General features: G+C 38.0%; 1 protein-coding gene and 1 long non-coding RNA gene across 2 annotated transcripts in view; both read left to right on the plus strand.

Annotated features, from left to right (window-relative positions):
* Positions 1–8,142, plus strand: part of CAT (catalase) — a 36,582-nt gene extending 28,440 nt beyond the window's left edge. The window contains exons 10-13 of the mRNA XM_038407239.2: positions 2,864–2,997; positions 5,263–5,370; positions 6,750–6,836; positions 7,327–8,142. Coding sequence (XP_038263167.1) covers positions 2,864–2,997; positions 5,263–5,370; positions 6,750–6,836; positions 7,327–7,392 — 395 coding nt within the window. The 3' untranslated portion in view covers positions 7,393–8,142. The remainder of the gene's footprint in view (positions 1–2,863; positions 2,998–5,262; positions 5,371–6,749; positions 6,837–7,326) is intronic.
* Positions 8,143–10,084: 1,942 nt separating this feature from the next.
* On the plus strand, positions 10,085–20,026 carry LOC122460519. Its single transcript, XR_006281877.1, has 3 exons — positions 10,085–10,420; positions 17,534–17,724; positions 18,018–20,026. It is a non-coding gene; the product is annotated as an uncharacterized LOC122460519 (long non-coding RNA).
* The last annotated feature ends 82 nt before the right edge of the window (positions 20,027–20,108 follow it).

Genomic DNA, 20,108 nt, shown 5'->3' on the forward strand with positions numbered 1-20,108 from the left:
TAAAAAATATTTTGTTTAATTGGCTAACTCAATAAAGGGCCGGCTGCCGTGTGGCTGGGGCCAATCTGGCTGGCGCATGGCTGGGGCTGAACCCCTGCACTGGCCAGCGCGGTCGGATAACAGTTAAGGCGGGGTAACCTTGATGCTTAACTGGTCAACATTTTACATCCCTACTCTTAAGAACTATGTAATTTTACAAAGAAATTACTTTCAGAGGTCAGAGGAAATAGTGCTTGGACTCATTTGAAAGGGAATTTCAACTTCTTGTGACTCCTGGTGGAGTTCAAAGGATGACTCAATAAATTTATTGAATAAAAAGTTAAAATTCTATGCTTAAAGATGTTCTGCTGACATACTACCACAAAGGCGAATGCAAAATAACCATAATGTTGAAGCATTACAATCCTGCTACATATTCAGTAGCATATGGCGTATTCGTAAGCTGAAGGTATACACTAAGATCATTAGACAAAGGTGTTAAGGCACTGAACTGTGACAAACTGATATCTGAAGCAACCAAGCCCCTAAAAGAGGGGTTTCTTCCCTCTACAGAGAGATAATAAATCTCTCTGAACTGAGGGAGTAAACAGCAGCACTCAGTTCAGCACAGTTCACCTCTTTATAAGCAAATAGCAGCAGCAACAAGATAGCTGAGAAGGCAAAGAAGCCACAGCACAGCATCAAGGAGAAGCAGCCTCCCAATGAAGCGCTGCTTCTGCAACATGTCACCTAGACTTCAGCATCATTGGTGAGTTGGAGTTAACAAAAGCAGTGCCAAAGGATTTCCTTAAATTTTTCCTGTAATAATTTTAATGGGATAGTGAAATGGTATTGTAATTTAAGGTATTAACAGCTTCTCCTGTTAAAAGCCAGAATATTTAGACTATGTATTCTTAGAAAGGAAACAAGAGCTAACCTTGGTAAACTGCAAGAAATAATGGGATTTAATTTGAATGTAAGATTCTTAATTTTCATTCATTTTCCTGCATCAAGACTCTACCTTGACAAGCTTATTTTAATTAACCAAGTCAAACATTTTGATTTCATAGGATCTTAGTTAAGATTACTGAACTCTGCCTATTTATAAACTATTTAGGTTGTCCATGATAAACCATACAGTATTCATCAATCCTTAAACAAAATTCCTTTGCTCATGGTTATCCATGAGATAATAAGACTATGTCTGCACTACGGCCCTTGCAGCAGCAGAGCTGTACCACTACAGCTGTGCTGCTGTAAGGTCTCCTGTGTAGCTGCTCTATGCCAACAGGAGAGATCTCTCCCTTTAGCATAATTAAATGACCCCAAATGAGTGATAGAAGCTATGTCAGCAGGAGAGCGTCTCCACACCAGCGCTTTTGTTGGTGAAATTTACATTGGTCAAAGGTGTATTTTTTCACACCCCTGGCTGACAAAAGTTTTACTAACAAAAGTGCTAGCATAGACATAGTCTAAGAAAGGACTCAGTACTGATATTGAGGGAAATATAGATTTTTTTGCTTTTAGTTTTGGTAGAAAAGAGAGTGCCCAGCAGAGGTAGACCCAATGTTAAGGCATAAATCCCTGTTCAAAGTTCACCAGAAAAGGATGTACTGTAGTAAATGTCACTTACAGCTTGTATGCTATGGTTTTCCTTTCCTAGCCATTATTAATTATAATTATTAGTCATTAAATTTGTTAGCCAATCATCATTATTAATAGATTCTTTTGTTTGTCTTTAATTGTGGTGTTCCGATAGGAATGATGAACCCCATTTGACTAAAATTGTGAGAGTCGCATCCCTGAATTGGCATTGATATGGCCTGCCATTTTTTATTTTGCTAGACTATAAGTAATTTTTGGATAAAGTTAATTGGTACTCAACAGTTTAAAACACCCTCTTTATCTCTCACAGGCCTTGATCCTACAAGATGCTGAGCATTTTGACCTCTGATCCAGCAAAACATGATTAACTGTTAGGTATATGAGTGGTCCCATTGAAGTCAGTGGTATCTAAAGTAAATGGGACTACTCATAGGTTTAAAGCTAAGCATGTGTTCAGCTGTTTTGCTAGATTGTGGTCGGAGCACTTAGCATCTTGCATAATTGAGCCATTAAAAATATGGGATGGAAGACAGATTGTGCAGGTGACTGAGCCTCCTTTTTGCACAGAATAGGTTCCCCCCACACAGGGAGTGGGGTTTAGATCCTGCCTTAATTTTTAATACCAGAAACTTTAAAGAAAACTCAGGAAATTAGAAATGGGTAGATTCAAATCCAGATACTAGAGCTGGTTCGAAAATTTTTGCTGAAAGTTTTCCTTCAGAAAATGTCATTTTGACAAAACTGTGGGGTTGTGGGGGGTTTGTTTATTTTTTTAAAAGAAATTTCCCACAAACGTTCCAAAATTTAGAAATTTTTGTTTGAGAACTTAATTTCAGAAAAATGGAAATAATTGTTTTAAAATTAACTTTTATATTTTTAGGTGCATTATTTCATACCTGTAGTAATAGTGCTTAATGTGATTGATTGACATTTGAAATATTCTATTTTATTTTTTCAGAATTTCCATTTCACAGGAAATTTTGCTTTTGTTCTGATTTAGAACAAAAACAAATGTTCAAAATTCCAAGTTTTGACCAGCTATATCAGATACGGGTTTGGGGCTGCAGAACATTGTAACTGCTGAGCTATATCTTTTGAAGAGTGTGACGCAAAGTGTTGGCAGTTCTTTTACAAAGAAAGCGAAGGAAATATAGGCATGGTAACAGGGTAAAAGGATTATTTAAATCAGTTTGAATATATTCCTTCAAGTGTGCTTTATAATTTCGCAGTCTTCTAATCTAAACTAAAAGGACTGATATTTTGATCTCTTCTTTTAAAGGTGGTGCCCCAAATTATTATCCAAACAGTTTTACTGGTCCTGAAGATCAGCCCAATTTGAAGGAGAGCCGCATGTCTGTCGCATGCTCTGATGTGCAGCGCTTCAATAGTGAAAATGAGGATAATGTGTCTCAGGTATGTTGTGTGAAAAGGACTTTGTTCTGGAATTTGACTGTTATCTGGATGTTGGTTTTCCCTTGAAGCATCTAGCTTAAATTAAGGCCAGTTCTGAGGAGGCCTTGAAAGATCTTTATGCCAATTAATTTCAAGTAGGGCTGCAAATTAATTACTCACACGATTAACTAAAAAAAATTGTGATTAATTAAACTGTTAAACAATAATACAGTACCAGTTGAAATTTATAAATATTTTTGGATGTTTTTCTACATTTTCAAATATACTGATTTCAATTACAAGACAGAATACAAAGTGTACAGTGCTCACTTTATATTAATTTTTAATTTGTAATTTTCATTTCATCTCATACAAGTACTGTAGTGTGCGATCTCTTATCATGAAAGTGCAACTTAGAAATGTAGATTTGTTTGTTTGCTAGCTCGTCATTTGAGGCTGTTTATAACATGAAATATATGGCAGAATGCGGGTAACGCGCAGAGCAGGAGACCTACAGTTCTTCCTCAAGGAATTCAGTCACAAATTTAATTAACGCATTATTTTTTTAGTGAGTGTCATCAGCATGGAAGCATGTCCTCTAGAATGGTGGCCGAAGCATGAATATTTAGCATATCTGACGCGCACATACTTGGCAATGCGAGCTACAAAAGTGCCATGTGAACACTTGTTCTCACTTTCAGGGAACATTGTCAATAAGAAGTGGGCAACGTTATAATTCCGTAAATGTAAACAAAAACTTGTTTGTCTTAGTGATTGGCTGAATATGAAGTGAGACTTGCAGGCTCTAAAGGTTTACATTGTTCTGTTTTTGAGTGCAGTTGTGTAACAAAAAAAAAATCTACATTTATAAGTTCACTTTCGTGATAGAGATCTCACTACAGTACTTTCATGAGGTGAATTGAAAAATACTATATTCTTTTTTACAGTGCAAATACTTGTAATAAACAAAGTGAGTGCTGTACACTTTGTATTCTGTGTTGTAACTGAAATCTGTACATTAAATATAAAAACATCCATACCTTTTTATTGTAACTTTCAATTGGTATTCTGTTGTTAACAGTGCGATTAAAACTGCGATTAATTGAAATTAAGTTTTTAAAACTTGCAATTAATCAAGATTAATTTTTTTGATAGTTTGACAGCCCTAATGTCAAGGACTGCTTTGACTTTGACTGCCCAGTGAAAAAGCTGTGGTTCCTCAACTCATTCTTCCACAGCACTTTCTTCAACTCGGATATGACAAGTTCAAATTTTCATGTATATTTCTTTGAGACTGAAGCATGCAAATTTGCACCTGCAAAAGTGAGGGTCACCTGTTTTATTGCAGTGTGATACCAAGAGAATATAAAGTCCAATATTTTACCAGAAACACATTTCTCCACATTTCATCACTTTTCTCTAGTTATCTTGGTAACACTTCCCCTACTCTTAAGAACCACACTTTCCTTAGAATACTGTCATTTCAGTTAACCTTTAAGAAATGTTTCTTTACACTAAGTAATGCAAATATAAATTTTTCGGGCCAACCTGAACACGAATACCCAGATGCAGAATTTAGCCCTGATTTTTCCAAGCTTGATGTAATTAATTGCTGCAGATATCTAAACTATAACATTTGTATCAATTCCAACAGAACTGGATTACATTGATGTATAAGATAATTAAAGTAATTGGACCAATAGCAGTGAACACAGAATTTGTGACGTAACGCTAGAAACGGTGTTGCCAGTACATTTGCAAATCTCATTCATAAGCTTTTTTTTATAGATAGTGTCTCAGAGGAGAAATATATAATTGAAAGATACAGTTGTAACAGTTACTTCTTGAAATAGTCCAATATTAATTTTAGAAACTGGAAGAGTAGTTAGAAATTGATTTGTAAAAATGGACTTGTCTTGTAAAGCAGATGTAAAATTTAATTTTGCTAAACTATCCAGCAGAATAGTGTTAATGGTTCTAGGAAGCAAAATGGCTGCATCTTTAATCTAATGTTGACCTGGAACCGCTACTTTCATCAGCAGCATGTCATTCTCTTTGCCTCTTTCTTATTCCTTCCCTCATCTAAAAACTTTAGAGTTGTACATCATGGTGGGAAGCAGTTTGACTATGCTGGGGAAAATACCAACCAATATTTCATGCTTTCTTGCAATAGTTTAAAGACCTGAGCTTTAACAGTTTAACTACTATTAATGAGACACTTTTGATAGAATCATATTAAAACTGGCCTTGCCTTACATAAACTAAACTACTGACCTCAATCCTAAGGTGAGAGTGTTCTATACCAAAGTGCTGAAAGAAGATGAACGCCAAAGACTGTGTGAGAACATTGCTAGCCATCTTAAAGATGCTCAGCATTTCATCCAGAAGAAAGCTGTAAGTACAGTAAAAGCTTTATTATCGGGTACTTTGGGGGAATGGGGGGTGCCGGTTAGTCAAAAATTGTGGTTAACTAAGAGTTATAATTACCAATGGAGGGAGTGAGTTTGGGTGCAGGATGGGGCTTAGGGCTGGGACACGGGAAGGGGTGTGGGCTCTGGAGGTTGTGTTGTTGTGGGAGAATGCTTGGAGTAGAGGAGCTGAAGGGGTTTTAGCATGCTGGATCCGGGTGGCGCTCACCTTGGGAAGCTCCCCACAACTGCAACATATCCTTTCTGCTCCTAGGCAGAGGAGTGGCCAGGTGGCTCTGTGCACTGCCTCTGCCCGCAGGCACTGCCCCCACAGCTCCCAATGGCTGCAGTTCTCAGCCAGTGGGAGCTGCGGAGCCAGTGTTCGGGATGAAGGCAGCTCACGGAGCCCCAGTGACTGTTCCTCCACCTAGGAGCAGCAAGGACATGGCGCCTCATCTGGGGAGCCCCGCAGAGCCAGGTAGGGGGCCTGCTGGCTCCACACCAACCAGACTTTTAATAGTTAACAGAAATGTTGGTTTCTAGAGCTTTCTGGTTGGTAAAGTGCCAGATGATAACTTTTACTGTAGCATCTTATTGTGTTAGCTTAAGTCTAGCTTCTGCTGGTGTCTTACAGTATTGCAGTTTGCAAATATAACAGTTTGGGGATGAAAAAAAAAGCTAAGAAATTGTATTTTTGGAGAATAAGGTGGTGTTCTGTTCTTTTATGTGACAAATGACCAGTAGAGTGTAAAGAATTAACAAATTTTGTACATTCCGGTAATTATAAAGGAGAATGCAAAAGCTGGCAGCATGATGAGCTGAGACTTTCAACATACAAATGTGGAAGTATAGTGATTTGTGCTTCCTGTGTTGTGGGGCAGGCTAACAGAATTTTAAAGGTATTAAACTGCATAAGTGTTTTGCACTGAATGTTTAAAATAGGGATATCTTACTCAAAACAAACAAACAAAAAAAAACCCAACCTTGTTTGGTCAAGGCCATAAAGGTTTTATTTGGAGGATGAAAAGTTCCCCAAAATTTAACTCTGCTGAAATATCCAGGAGAATAACATTAATGGTGCTAGGAAGAAGAATGGCTTCATCACCCCCATGGAAAACACCTGTGCAATGTTTGTTTAATTTGCAGTAGATCAGGATGTTGTCCTAGGTGACTTAATACCCATGATTCACTCCTTGCTACCTTGTCTATTGATATGAACAGGTGCTTAATTTGGGGAATTGTTGATAATTCTTATTAAATACAGCCTATTGATGGCAGGTTTTGGAATTGGCAAGAACCAAGTATGAATGTGAAACTGAGAAATGAAATTGTCTGTTCAAGCCCTGACTTTCCTTACTATTTCAGGTGAAAAACTTCACTGATGTTCATCCTGAGTATGGTGCCCGTATTCAAGCTCTGCTGGACAAATACAATGCTGAAGCTGGCAAACAGGTATGTTAGGGATAGTTTCTTTCTACTTAACAAGGCTTTGATTGGCTGAATACCTTAGCTTGTTTCATGACTCTGTACCTTGAGGGAATATAATTTTGAGGGTTATTTTTTTTTACTTGTGGATAATTCAGTGTTTTGATAGTCATACAATGAGAGAATCGCCATTAATTGCAATGCTAATTGGTCCAAATTAGTTGGTGCTTTACAAGGACTGAATTTTAGTGGTTTTATATTTCAGAAGGTGTCCATGCATACTTAATACTCTAGTTAGCTTAGCACATAATAACTTACCTGCTACAATTGCATAAAGAGAAAGGGATAAAATGGCAGTTACTAAACAAAATGTTTCACTTGTGCTGTTTACTAAATGAGCACTGGTTAATTTCTGTAATGTTGATTTGACTGCATTCAAATTTAAGAAACTTCTTTTAATAGAATTTGCCCTAAATGTATGTTTTACATAGCCTAATTAATTTCATGTTGCTTTTAGGATATGATTAGAACGTATACACGATCTACATCTCGCATGTCTGCAAAAGAACGATCTAACCTATAAACTGGTGTGCTACATGCAGTTGGTCCGTCCATGGATTTTACAGCCATCTAACTGGAGAATAAGCTGTCAGACAGTAACAAATGTAGCAGATGTCCGCACAATATATAAATGTCTTTCAGGCTTGATGCAATAATAATGTCAATTCTTATGTCTGCAATCAAAAGTGATTGACTGATGATCTAGTACCTTGTAACACCAGTATTCTAGGCTGGTAATGATTTTATGCAGATCTCTCTTTAAGGCTAAAAATTATTTTTGTTTAGTTTTGGAAATTAAACTCAGAATACTTAAATGAAAAAATTGTTTCAATTGGTTTTTGAGGTAAGGTCCCAAATTTCTGGCTAAACTACTGAAAACAACTTATATAAATACTGTGATTATCAATGTAGGTGAACTAATTTTGGCGTTCATATTGATAGAACTTCACCTGATTTTGTCAAAAATAAATTGCCCAGTATGAGTATTACAGTACTTTAAAAAAATAAATAAATTGCAAGAAGTAAAGGAACCCATATACATACAGTAACTTTCTTGCTTAACTCTGGTTTCCTGCACTACAGTGTGTCTGAAAGTAGTTAGTTCATATCCAGGTGGAATAACAACTGAAGGCTAAAATTGGTTTTGTTTACTTATGGAAGATACTGGGTTGGGTATATTTTATGCAAGGGAGGTAGTGATGAAAATAGTAATTTTTGTTTCTAATCATTTATGGTTTAGATTTTACAATAAAATTGCTTGTAGTTAACCAAATGTGGCTTTGTTCTTTTTTTTTTTTTTTTTTTTTAAGGCTATACGTAGTTAAACTGCACATAATGGTTACTAAACATACCAGCTACCAACTACATTCTTTAGAGTAGATGTTAGTTGTCCAGGAGATTAAGGAAACAGTTTTCAGAATCCAGCACAATTTTTACCATGGCCAGATACCAGCTCTGCTAATTGATTTAAGTTTATGTAAATCTCTTTTATTGGTTCAGTTGGATATATTACTTCCCAGCCCTAAAGCTGTAGAGCTAGAATTGGCTACATTTCAGTGGTGAATGAAAAGATTCCTATAAATAAGGCCCGATTCTGTTTCATTTAAGTCGGTTGGAATTTTATTACAGACCTCATTGGGCCCAGGACCAGGCCCAAAGCTTCTATCTCAGCTGAATTCTACAAGAGGCTTTGCAATCTTTCAGGATGAAAGGTGTTCCATATTGATTTGCAAAACGTAATCTGGACTTTTAGCAGTTTCCTGTAACAGTGACCTTATCTTCAAAACTTTTTGAGTATATTTTAAATCTGATTCTGTTAAACATGGACTATGTAGAAATTTTTACATTTAAAACACTGAGGACAACAGTTAAACCAAGAATCATGGAGATATTGGAATGAAGCTGCCACTGTCAGCTGGTCTTCCTGGCTCTTTTCCTTGCTTCCTTAGTGAATGGCCACCATGTGCACATGATGATCCAGATACCAGTTCCACAATACCATCACTTCGGAATGAGTTGTAGTGTGTACTTTCCTTCTTGGCTATTGGTGTTGCCTATCAGCACTTGAATCCCATGCCCCATGAGTGACAGTGGAAAGAATTTTAGAGCCCAACAATTGGCTTTGCTCTGGATATGTTGCAAAGTCCAAATATTCTGACGTCTTGGTAGTGTGGCTCCTCAGCCTAGAATTAAAGCATTAACTACAACAGTTATGTAGGAGTTGATTACAAACAGCCCAATACTAATTATCTCTGTTTAAAAAACAAAACAAAACACCCAAGCTGTGCGCTAGAAGCTATGTTTCAAGATTCCAAGGGTTGATGGTGAAGGATTTTTTTTCCCCCAAAACTATTAAAGCCCTTTCATATCTTCCTTACCAAGACTTGTTCAACTTTCATTGTAAAGTAAACGAGTACCTGCAAGCATGTCCAGACTTCCCTTTTATTTTATCTCAGATGACTAAAGTTAACATGGCATGTTACTACATTTTAATTTGGGCTTTACTCAACATTATAAGATAGATATGTGAAAATTCCCCATAGAAAGAAATATCAATGAGGGATTGGATCCTTCTCTTAATGTGTATCAATGGGTGCCTGTGTATTTGTGTCTGGAAACTAGGGCAGACAGTTCATTGGCAAAACACTAGTGTGCTCGTTATCACATCTGAGACTTGAACTAGAGCATTTCTGATTTTGTAGGCAGCAGTGACTTAGCAGGAACTCTGTGAGGCAGAGCTTGCAAGGACCTGAGTTTTTCTTGGCTAAAAGCCACTCTGTAGACCTTACACACACTGTAAAAGCAGTGACTGAGGTAAATGGGAGTTGCAGGTGTTAGCATTTCTGACTCTCAGGCCTTTAATGTTTCAGGTTGAATACACAGAGGAACCCAAAACTAATGGAAGTTTCAGGGAAAAAAAATTCCATTGACTTTTTCAAAATTGCACAATGGCAGAGCTGTGAATAGAACCCAGGAGTTCTGATTATCATTCCCTGTTCTAACTATTATTCCACGCTATGTCTGTAAACTACATATTATTTCAGGGGAGGAAAAAAATTTACTAAGCAGTTGGCCGATCCCTCTTCTATTTAGATCAATAGAAGTTTTGTCATTGATGAAAACAGAAGCTGGAAGAAACTCTGTCTTTCTTTAATAGACACAGTATTCTGCTTGCACCTTTCTCTAACAGTCACTGGTTGAATTCATACATTTTATTAGCTTAAATATCACAGCCATGGCTCTACCATTTTCAGCATATTCACTGCACTGTCTCCATAATAAATGGAGGAAGGTTTGATTTAAACCTGAGGTGGCCTTTGGGAGCATTTGCTGAAGAAAATAAATGATATTTTTACCTTCTAAACCCTCTCTAATGCCTGGAATATGAGAATTGTTTTTTGACCTGTTTTCCAGATTCCCCCACTTTTTCCTCATACTTTTTCAATCTTGTTTCGCTTTTAATCTCCTTTGTTTTAATAGCAGCTCATTTTCTAAGAGAAACCTGGATTCAGTGTCCCACAGATAGAATAAACATTTTGGGAGGTCACATGGTAACAACTATTTTTCCATTACTATTTTTTAGTTACACAACTACTCATTTCATTCTTTGACTGTTTACTCTTCCTATAATCTGCTTTTTTATTTATATGACAGTTATTTACTCTCTCAATCATTACTTTCTGCTCCATATACAAACAAAACTCTGCTCCCTTTGTGCACAGAAAAGCAACCTGCATAGATAGATAGATAGGGATAGCGATTCTGGCTTAGGAAGGGCATTGTGGAAGGGAGTCTGTTGTACACTGGTTGCATAAGAGGGAAAGCTTACAATTAAATCTCCACAGGAAATCAGTTTCTAGTTGTGGTGCATCTAGACAACTCACTGGTCTCATATCTTGACCAGAATGAGCAATTAAGGCAATGTCTGTAAGTACTGTAGGGAGTGAGTGAGCCTGGAGCACAGGGCCTGATGCAAGGCCTGAAGTTTGAACCAAAGTCAGGAAAAGTCAGGCCTGATCATAAAGCAAATGCCCGCTTATAAGTTCACTGTCTGATGCATGAACTTGGCAAAGACACCAAACATTGCAAAAGCACAAGCACTCCTAAGAAGTACTTGGCACAGGGTATTCATGTATACATTCAAGAAGGTTAGTACAGTTAACACAATCATAGGAGAAAGTTTAGGAGAAAGTGACCACCGTGTAAAACAAGGAGTGGAGGGCAGGACAGGATGATGGATGGAAATGTTTCGTTTGAACCAGCAGGTACAAGGTGTAGGGTTGGTAACTAACCATGTCAGGAGTGTAAGATGTAACTTGTTTGGATTAATGTATAAGAGAGAAATCATAGGAGGGGCACCTTTGTCCAGCCTAGGGAGAAGCAGAAAGTCCCACTGCTGCTTATGTTGAGTCCATTGTCATGGGCATACATGCATTAGTGTACCTGTAGAATCTATTAGGCACTAGTACCGGGCTTGATCAGCAATAAACCTGGCCAAGTGCCTTCACCATCAAACAGAGTCTGGTCTTTCTGAGCAGTACTATTGAGGTCTGCTGAGCTGGCTATCTTCACAGGCAGTGCAGTATACGGAGAGAGTGCACGCACATGCCAACTGACAACGCTGCCCAGAACAAAACCCCTGGCAGCAAGTCTCAGAGCCCAGGTCTAGAGTCTTAGGCTTGTGGGTTCATACTACAGCACTAAAAATAGTGTGGATAATCCTGCCTGGGCTCTGAAGCCCACCCCCCTTGCCAGGTTTCAGACCCCAATCGGGAACACCTACGCTGCTATTTTCAGCACTACAGCGCAAGCCCGAGTCTGTAGAGACTTGAGGCCTCAGGGTTTTTTATTATCTTCCCCCACCCCCAGCATAGACATACCTCAAGAAGCCAGGGAAGAATAGTGGTTACAAAAAACAAACTTTGGCATCACACTAGAGCCTAGGGGTAGAATTCACAATGGGACTTAGGCCACAAAACTCAAAATTTAGGCATCTATGGCATTCACAAATAACACATGCAGCTGCTGCATAACCCTGTTAAGTGCCTAAAGTCTATAGATGCATAATTTTCTGCCATTAAAGTCCCCATGGCTCCTAAATTTCAGTGGCTGGGCACGCACACAGCTGCCATGGCCTGTCACCACCCAGAAGCTCAGTGTCTAACTGGTGCCTAAACCCCAGTGTTTCAGCCTATATATGCAAAATATTTTTATTAACAAAAGTGTGTGAATATTGTAGTGGTTATGGTGGTTTTACCCACATACCTGTCACTTTTTCCACAAAATTCAATTAAAATAATTGCAGGCTCTATTGTGAGGAGGATGGCCTAGATTGATATGAGTGTAGGCATTTTAAAACACATTTTACATCATACTAATTTGATTGGATTATCCTCTGCTCCCAATTGTGTATACAAGGTTCATGATTAATATTCATTTTATGTAATGTTCTAAAGGATTTACATAAAATCTGCACTTTCATTGGTTGATGAGAGCTTAATTTTTTTCTTCCAAACTGAGAATTTCATAAAATTGAAATAAAGATTTGTAAGCAAGCAATATGTTAGCATGTGGGCTGATCCCCCAAGTTGGGGAAGATGAAATGTCATTCCAAACAATAGCACAGCTCCACTTCTCAAGGCTTTTTCATTATTGAAATTCATAATGACTCAGACTGATACAGTTTCACACTGCCTCTCATTACCAATGACAATGCCTAGCCATTGTCTCTAAAGCTTCACAGTTCTGAGATGTTCCTCCCACTGGATACTGGTCCCTACTGATGTCTCTCTCTCTCAGTCTTCACCTTTCAAATGTAGAGACCCTCCTTCCCTGACCGTAGGACTCTCCTGGCTGCTGTTCTGCCGCTGAGCCTAAGAGACAGGAAGCCAGTATGTGACCTGCAACTACAGCTTCCAGTCTTCAAGGACTCAAATGCCTTAAGAAGAGCAGTGGACACACACATACCCTGCATACTCCAGGGCCCTGTTACACAGTAAAACTCATAAGAATGCATTCATTAGACCTATGTACCTTCACCCTGCAGTTTACTTAAGGTAAGTATAATCTAGTCTAAAGGCTAAAGTCCTCCTGGACTACAATTTTTGTTTACTGCAGAGAATCACCAATTTATTGAGCCTCTCTCAGATTCATGGCTCAACCCAACAATATGCTGCACATCTGTAACTCATTCAGATCAGTAAAAGTTGGGGGTGCACTGCACCATCCTTTTGTATAGAAATATAAAAGTCTTAAACATTGTCAAATTGATTTTTTTTAATTGACTGATTTCAAAGACATTCCAGTATCTGAGCTCCTTTGAAATAGCATGTTCCAATTTATTTATTTATTTACTTGTGTATTTTCATTTAAGGGGTTTTCAGTTCCCTTGTATAACTATGTATATGTATAAAGGCCTTTTCATCTAGAGAAAAGACTGACTGATTACACAGAGATCATGGTGAAATTGACAGCACACTCTGTCAAATGCACAAAGTAAACACCTTCTCCCACAAAGTACACATTGATCTAGGTGAAGGTGCTCTGGGCCCGAAGCCCAGCATTATGGGTCTGATCTGACCTCTTCTACTGAGTGCTTTTAATATTTCTGTACACTTCCTAGTTATTATCTCTATCCCAGAAGCAACTCTCATTCCCTATTTTCCAAAGAAGGTAACTAAGAGGCTGCACAAGGTCACTTCAGATAGAGCTGGAAATAGACCCTGGTCTCTAATGTGGCAGATTGAAATCTGAACGACAATGCTTTTCAGAGTGACTGCCAAATCTATGGCTATCACACTCTGCTCCCTGACTGAGGAGCAGAATCCAGACACTCTTCTAACCAACATTCTCACAAATAGGTGTGTAACCCACTGGCAAAGAGTGTCCCCTTCTAGTGCCTGGCCTACATAAGACATAATAGCCTTCTTCTTTAATTGCTTCTTTAACTGAAGCAGAAGAGATCTGATTAACTTTTCATACATATAGTTTGAAAAAACCAACCAACCATTTTGCTTAGGCTCATTTGGCAGTTCAAAGATAAGAAGCACCTTTCAGCAACAACTGTTCATCGTTTCTAAGTCTCTTGGCACAGAACACTTGCATGATAACTTGTTGGGTCTGTTATTGCAGGTTGGTTCTCTCTATTGAAGTTCAAAAATTTTTGTAACTGGAATAACGATGAGGCGTCCTTATGGCACCTTAGAAACAAACACATTTATTTGGGCATAAGCTTTCGTGGGCTAAAACCCACTTCATCAGATGCATGGAGTGAAAAATAGAGTAAGCAGTATATATATTACAGCACATGAAAAGATGGGAGTTGCCTTACCAGGTGGGGGGTCAGTGCTAAGGAGGCCAATTCAATCAAGGTGGAAGTGGCCTATTCTCAACAGCAGATAAGAAGATGTCAGTTTCAACAGAGGGGAAAATTACTTTTTGTAGTGACCCAGCTAATCCCAGTCTTTATTCAGGCCTAATTTGATGGTGCCTTGATAGTAGGGCCATGGGGCCCTTTTCTTATTTAAGATGTAGTTTTCACTGATGATATGGTTCACTTGGACCAAAGAGAGGATTCCCAAGAGAGTTGTGCATGCCAAAGAAACTTGTGGGTTTCAAAGGAAGTATATTTATATTTATAAAAAGGAGCTAGTGAAAGCCAAAGAATCAAAAGCAATCACGTCTGTGTAATAAGCAATGAGGTAACCTTGTAAAAAATGATAGCAAAGGGTAAGAAGAATGAGAAATATACAGTGTAAGAACTAACTCATTTGCAATAGCAACATTTAGGGGAACCTGTAGCAACACGGCTAAGACTGTACCATGCGCGTGATTTGGTAGTATTGTAAAGCAGAGTTAAAGCCTTGAGCTTTATCCCAATTACAACACAGTTAGATCTCATCCACATGACAATTTTCAACCATATTGAAACTGGGTAACATAAGGTGGGTGTATGTGAAATGTAGATAGGCCCTTAGAATGTATGTTGAAAATTATTTTGCTGAAACTCTGCACTGATACCCATGCAGTTAGTTTTCTAGTACAAAGCAACAACAATAATAAAAATACTACTTCACATTGGAGATCATAGAAGAATCTAGGGGCAATTGGCTCAAGGAGGCCTGCTACATAATAAAGGATAATATTTGTCAATCCATAAATTATAGCATGATCCATTTCACTAGTTAGTACAACTTCACTCTATACCTTGAGAGAAAGGAACTAACAGACAGCTTGACCTGTGAAATGGTACATAAGCATTCCTTAGATGATCTAACACACTGTGTCTTGGTATTTATTAATATCTATCTTTGGTTATGATGACCCTTTACATTATAAAAGATGTGGCATTGGTCGTTTTAGGTCATCCTGGAATCTAATGACATATAGATATGATTTTGGGTTCTCCTTTTCAGCAGCCTTTGGCAATTTTGAAGTGGTTCATATCACCAAATATTGTGATGTAAAGGTATTCGAGTACATTGGAAAAAGAACTGCAATTGCTATTTGATACTCAACTGTTGGTAAGGCTGTGTAATTAGTGTAGGGATAGCGGAGGGCATTTTAGATAGAGACAGATATCTATTTGATAAATTGCTAAGTTATAATACACATTTATCATGCACCCATTGACTGCCATACCTGCCCTTTGACCACTTCTTTCCCTTGGATTTTTTCTAATATTTCAAAACTCAGTTTAAGCATATATATATATATATGAAATGTCTCAGGGCTATATCATGGAATTGAAAGCTTTTCTCCAGATTGATCCAGCATTAGCCTTAGGAGCTGCTTTTGCCTATTTTCATATACAGGCAACTAGGTTCACCTTATCTTTATTTTCTACAAATTCTTTGAGTGGCAATGACAGGGCTATACATTCAGGGATTACAATATTTTACCTACCAATTCTCTGAGTTTGCTAAAGTCTGCCTTCTTGAAGTCCACTGTCTTTATTCTGCTGTTTTCCGTCCTACCATTCCTTAACATTTCATGATCATTTCACCCAAGCTGCCTTCCACCTTCAAGTTCTCAACTAGTTCCTCCCTGTTTGTCATAAACAAATCCAGAATAGCCTCTCCCCTAGTCACGTAAATATTTTGTTGGATTAAGAAGGAAGAGCTCAGCACTTTCCAGGAGCCCATTGATAGAACCAACCAGGCTATTATTAGAGGGCTATGGCTCCCTTCCCTCCCCTGCAGGCTTATTATCCTTTCAAACATAGGTGGGGGTGTCATAAGAAGCATGTTTGTGGGAAAGTGGGTAAAGAGTAAGGGGAGATAAAACAGTATTTATTTCTCTGACACTTTTTGCACTTCTCTCTTAGTCCCAACCTCTCATCCTCCAACCTAGCTCTTTCCCTGCCATTCCCCTCCCATCCATCTGGCTCACCAATTCACCCATATCCCCATTCACCAATTGGCTCCATTCCACCCTGAACTCATTTCTGCCAATCCAACCCATCCTCCTCCTTGCTCAGATCCTGCAGTTCTCTCCAACTCAGTAACAATCCCCCACCCAACACATTTTCCCAGACTGAGAACCCCATCTCTTGCTTTTTAAAATTTTCCACAGCTAGGAGGTCAACATTCAGCTCTGCAGTCATTAGCTGAAGAAAGGACTTACGGTTTGCTGAAGTCTGTCTTCTTGTAGTCAGCTGTCTTTATTCTACTGTTTTACCTCCTACCATTCCTTAGGATCACAAACTCTACCATTTCATGATCACTTTTACCCAAACTGCCTTCCACCTTCAAGTTCTCAACTACTTCCTCGTTGCTTGTCAGAAACAAATCCAAAATAGCCTCTTCCCTAGTGAGAGCTACAAGTTCCCCAGATAGCAACTCCGCATACTAGTGCAAGCTCCAACCCCTCTAGCAGTCTCCTATTGGCAGCAAATAGTAATGCACCCTGCAGGTACTCAACACACAGTCTTCACAGTGCATATAACACGGCTTTCAGCTGTGGCATTATTGATGGGCTTAGACATTGATTTACCTAACTTCAATGGACCTAAAACAATTTACACAAAATGCTGGGCTCTGGCCAATAAATATAATCCCAGGTCACTTACCCCTGTGCTCTGATTGTTGAGACATGGCTGTCATGACAGCTTCCATGTTGGTTTCAAGTACTTATCAACACCCTGTCCTCCAGTCCTTTTGTTTGTTTGGGGGTTGGGGGGGCACTTATAGCTGTTTCCCCTGCTTTGCTTTCTGCATATCTATAGAAACACAGTTGATTGCAGCAAATCCCTTCCTGTTCCCCACTACTGCTCTCCCTCTAATAAGAAGTTATAATACAAAATGGTGTAGGTTACATGTTCTTTACTGGGTATATGCATGTAATGGGGTACGGAGACATATATTTAGAGGTTAGAAAATGAAGAGAAACCCTAGAAATTTCACAAATGCAATGTAAATATCTTTAAAGAGCATCAGCCAATATTTTTGTCAGAAATTGTAGTATCTATCGCCGGGTTTCTGTTATGCTGCTCAGAATGTATTTATCAGTATTCAGATTTTCAGTGTGGCATATATAAGGTAGAATTTGGCACACAATCTAATAGTTCCTAAAAGTTTGCTGTTCTTATTTCTATGATATTTTCTAGCCAATTTCACTTAATATACATTGTAACTAATATCATGTCTTTGTTATATTGCTTTCAGACTGATGAGGACATCAAAAACCTTTGTGTCAAAGAAGCAGGAATATCAGTCCTTTGTAATCCTTACTTCAAACTATCTGACCTTTACAATACTATCACCAATGAAAACTATCCATCTAGGAGTTTCTACTTCAGGTCATGATATCTGAGACAGCAGAAAAATTTCTGTTTAATCCCTTTGATTTAACAAAGGTAATGCTGACACAAACGTATATAGCATATTGCATTTTAATACAATTCTTCATTACAAAAAATAGGGCCTTACTATAATAATAAGTTCTTTGAACATTCTATATGTATATTTATTTATCATTCTGCAAAGATGCCATTTTTAGAATGTAATTTTTGTTACTACGCTAACGCTTACTTCCAAAATGTAGCCAGGCATAATTTGTGGGGGTTTTTTTAGGTAGTTGAGTCTTTTTGTTCTTTTCTTGCTGGGTCACATAACATACAGTAACTGTAATTTATGTTATGTTTTCTAGGTTTAACCTCACAAAGATAATCCTCTAATTCCTATGGGCAAACTCATCTTAAATAGGAATGCTGTCAATTATTTTGCTAAGATAGAGCAGCTGGCCTTTGACCAAACAACATGCCATCAGGTATTGAATCTCTCTTTGATAAAATACCACAGGTAAGTCTGGAGACTCTTCATATTGCTCAGACACAGATTCATATCAGTCTGCCTTATTTTATATATAATGCTGGCTGTTCATATCATTCTTGTCTTGCTCATCACTCCTTCATGGCCTTTCCTCTTTACAGAACTGTATAGACCATTGTAGGGGCAGATCCTCCTCTGGTGTAAATAATTACAGATGCATTTTATGACGCTTCACTATCATATACCTCATTGCATCCACAGATCAATAATTAGATGTTGTAGAGCACAACCCTGCACTATGATGTTAGTGGCAAAGCTTTAATTGATGGCATGTGTGCAAAATCAAATGCCATTCTTCCTAATTGGACCCCAAATCTTTTTGGAATCTAAATAGATCCCGTAAAAGTTATTTTAAGACACTACCAGACTTACTAACAATAATCTGCATAGGGGTAATATTTATAAACTATGCTATCTCAAATATATGTGAGAACATGTATAATCCATTTATGAATGATTGAAAGAATCTCACACTTCTGAGCACAGCTTCACATTGTACACTTCTTGTACTAAGTACAGAAATATGACTTCCTTTCTCCTGAACCATCATTCTGAACTTCTTCTACTTTTTGCTGATACCTCCATTTTATAATTTACACCAATCAGTCTGTACTCCACATCCTTAAAACTATAATTACTAGGATTTTGAGACTCATATTGCTCTCTAAGTTTCAGTGGTAGAAAACTTGTTCAATTAATTACATAGCTGTGATATGCTCTGTTGAAACATACCACAGGGAAGGTATATGATAGTGAGTTATGAGATTAGCGTAGTCTATAGTGTATAGTTCAGATGATCATTGCATAGTCTACAAAAAGTCTTTTCATTTCAAAACAAAAATTTTTATATCTTTTTCTTTATTGATAGATTCTTGATTTGTTAACTTCTTCATGTCAACTTCAATCCCATAAGGAAGCAAACTCAGTTTCTGGTACTGTGCAAGATGCATTTGGTGCTACTCCAAAGACCCCTTTACAAATATAGGCTAAAATATTCAGCCTAAAGTTCAGCTCCATAATACTTAATTAGGTATTGAAATAAAAGGGATCAGAAATGCTGGACACCCACAAATCCTGTTAAACTCAGTGGAAGTTGTTTTTCTTTAAGAGTCTAAATATGGATTTAGGAGCCTAAATTTAAACACCCTCATATGAAAACATCAATGTGGAACTGTGAATTAAAAAAGGATATATGTATTATAAAGACTGATAACATGAAGTTCAGGATATATGGGCATTTTGACTGTTTGTATCTATGAGGGGATTAAAGAATATTAAATTCCATGCTGGAAATGGTGCACTGTTTCACACAACTGTGTTTAGTGTGATGACTGACTTAAAGGGTAACCATCAGAAATATGAGCAATAGGAACATACAAAAATGTTGAATATACATGTCAGTGTTGCCTTTTCTCACATCCTAATGCTCACTGACACCTACTACCAACTGCCTGCAAATACCTGTGAATTGTCCCTACAGAACTCATGGCCAGAGATGGACCTATGAGAGATGGACCTATGACCGTGTCTGACATCCAAGGTATCCTTGATAATGCTTTGTAATATAATGCTAATGTCTGTACACATAATGCAAATGCAAGGATTTCTTTTATATACTTGCAGATCAATTTAGTTAAGTGCAGGACAAAATCAGGCCAGGATTAACCGACATTCTACTACATTTACCTTTTCTTGTAAATAATGACCTTTTGTAATTTTTCTAATATAAAAGTCATAAAGTTTTATGGAATAGCTGCAGTTTAATAAGGATATTTACTAAAAATTCTAACTTACGGAACTAAAATACACAGCCGCACCCATGCTCCACCCCCAGCCCTGCTTGGCCCCTTCCCCTGAGGCCCCTCACCCACCACTCACGCCTCTTTGTCTCCTCCTCCAGATCCCCCCA

The sequence above is a fragment of the Dermochelys coriacea genome, chromosome 6, assembly GCF_009764565.3.
Source record: "Dermochelys coriacea isolate rDerCor1 chromosome 6, rDerCor1.pri.v4, whole genome shotgun sequence".
Classification (NCBI taxonomy): domain Eukaryota; kingdom Metazoa; phylum Chordata; order Testudines; family Dermochelyidae; genus Dermochelys; species Dermochelys coriacea.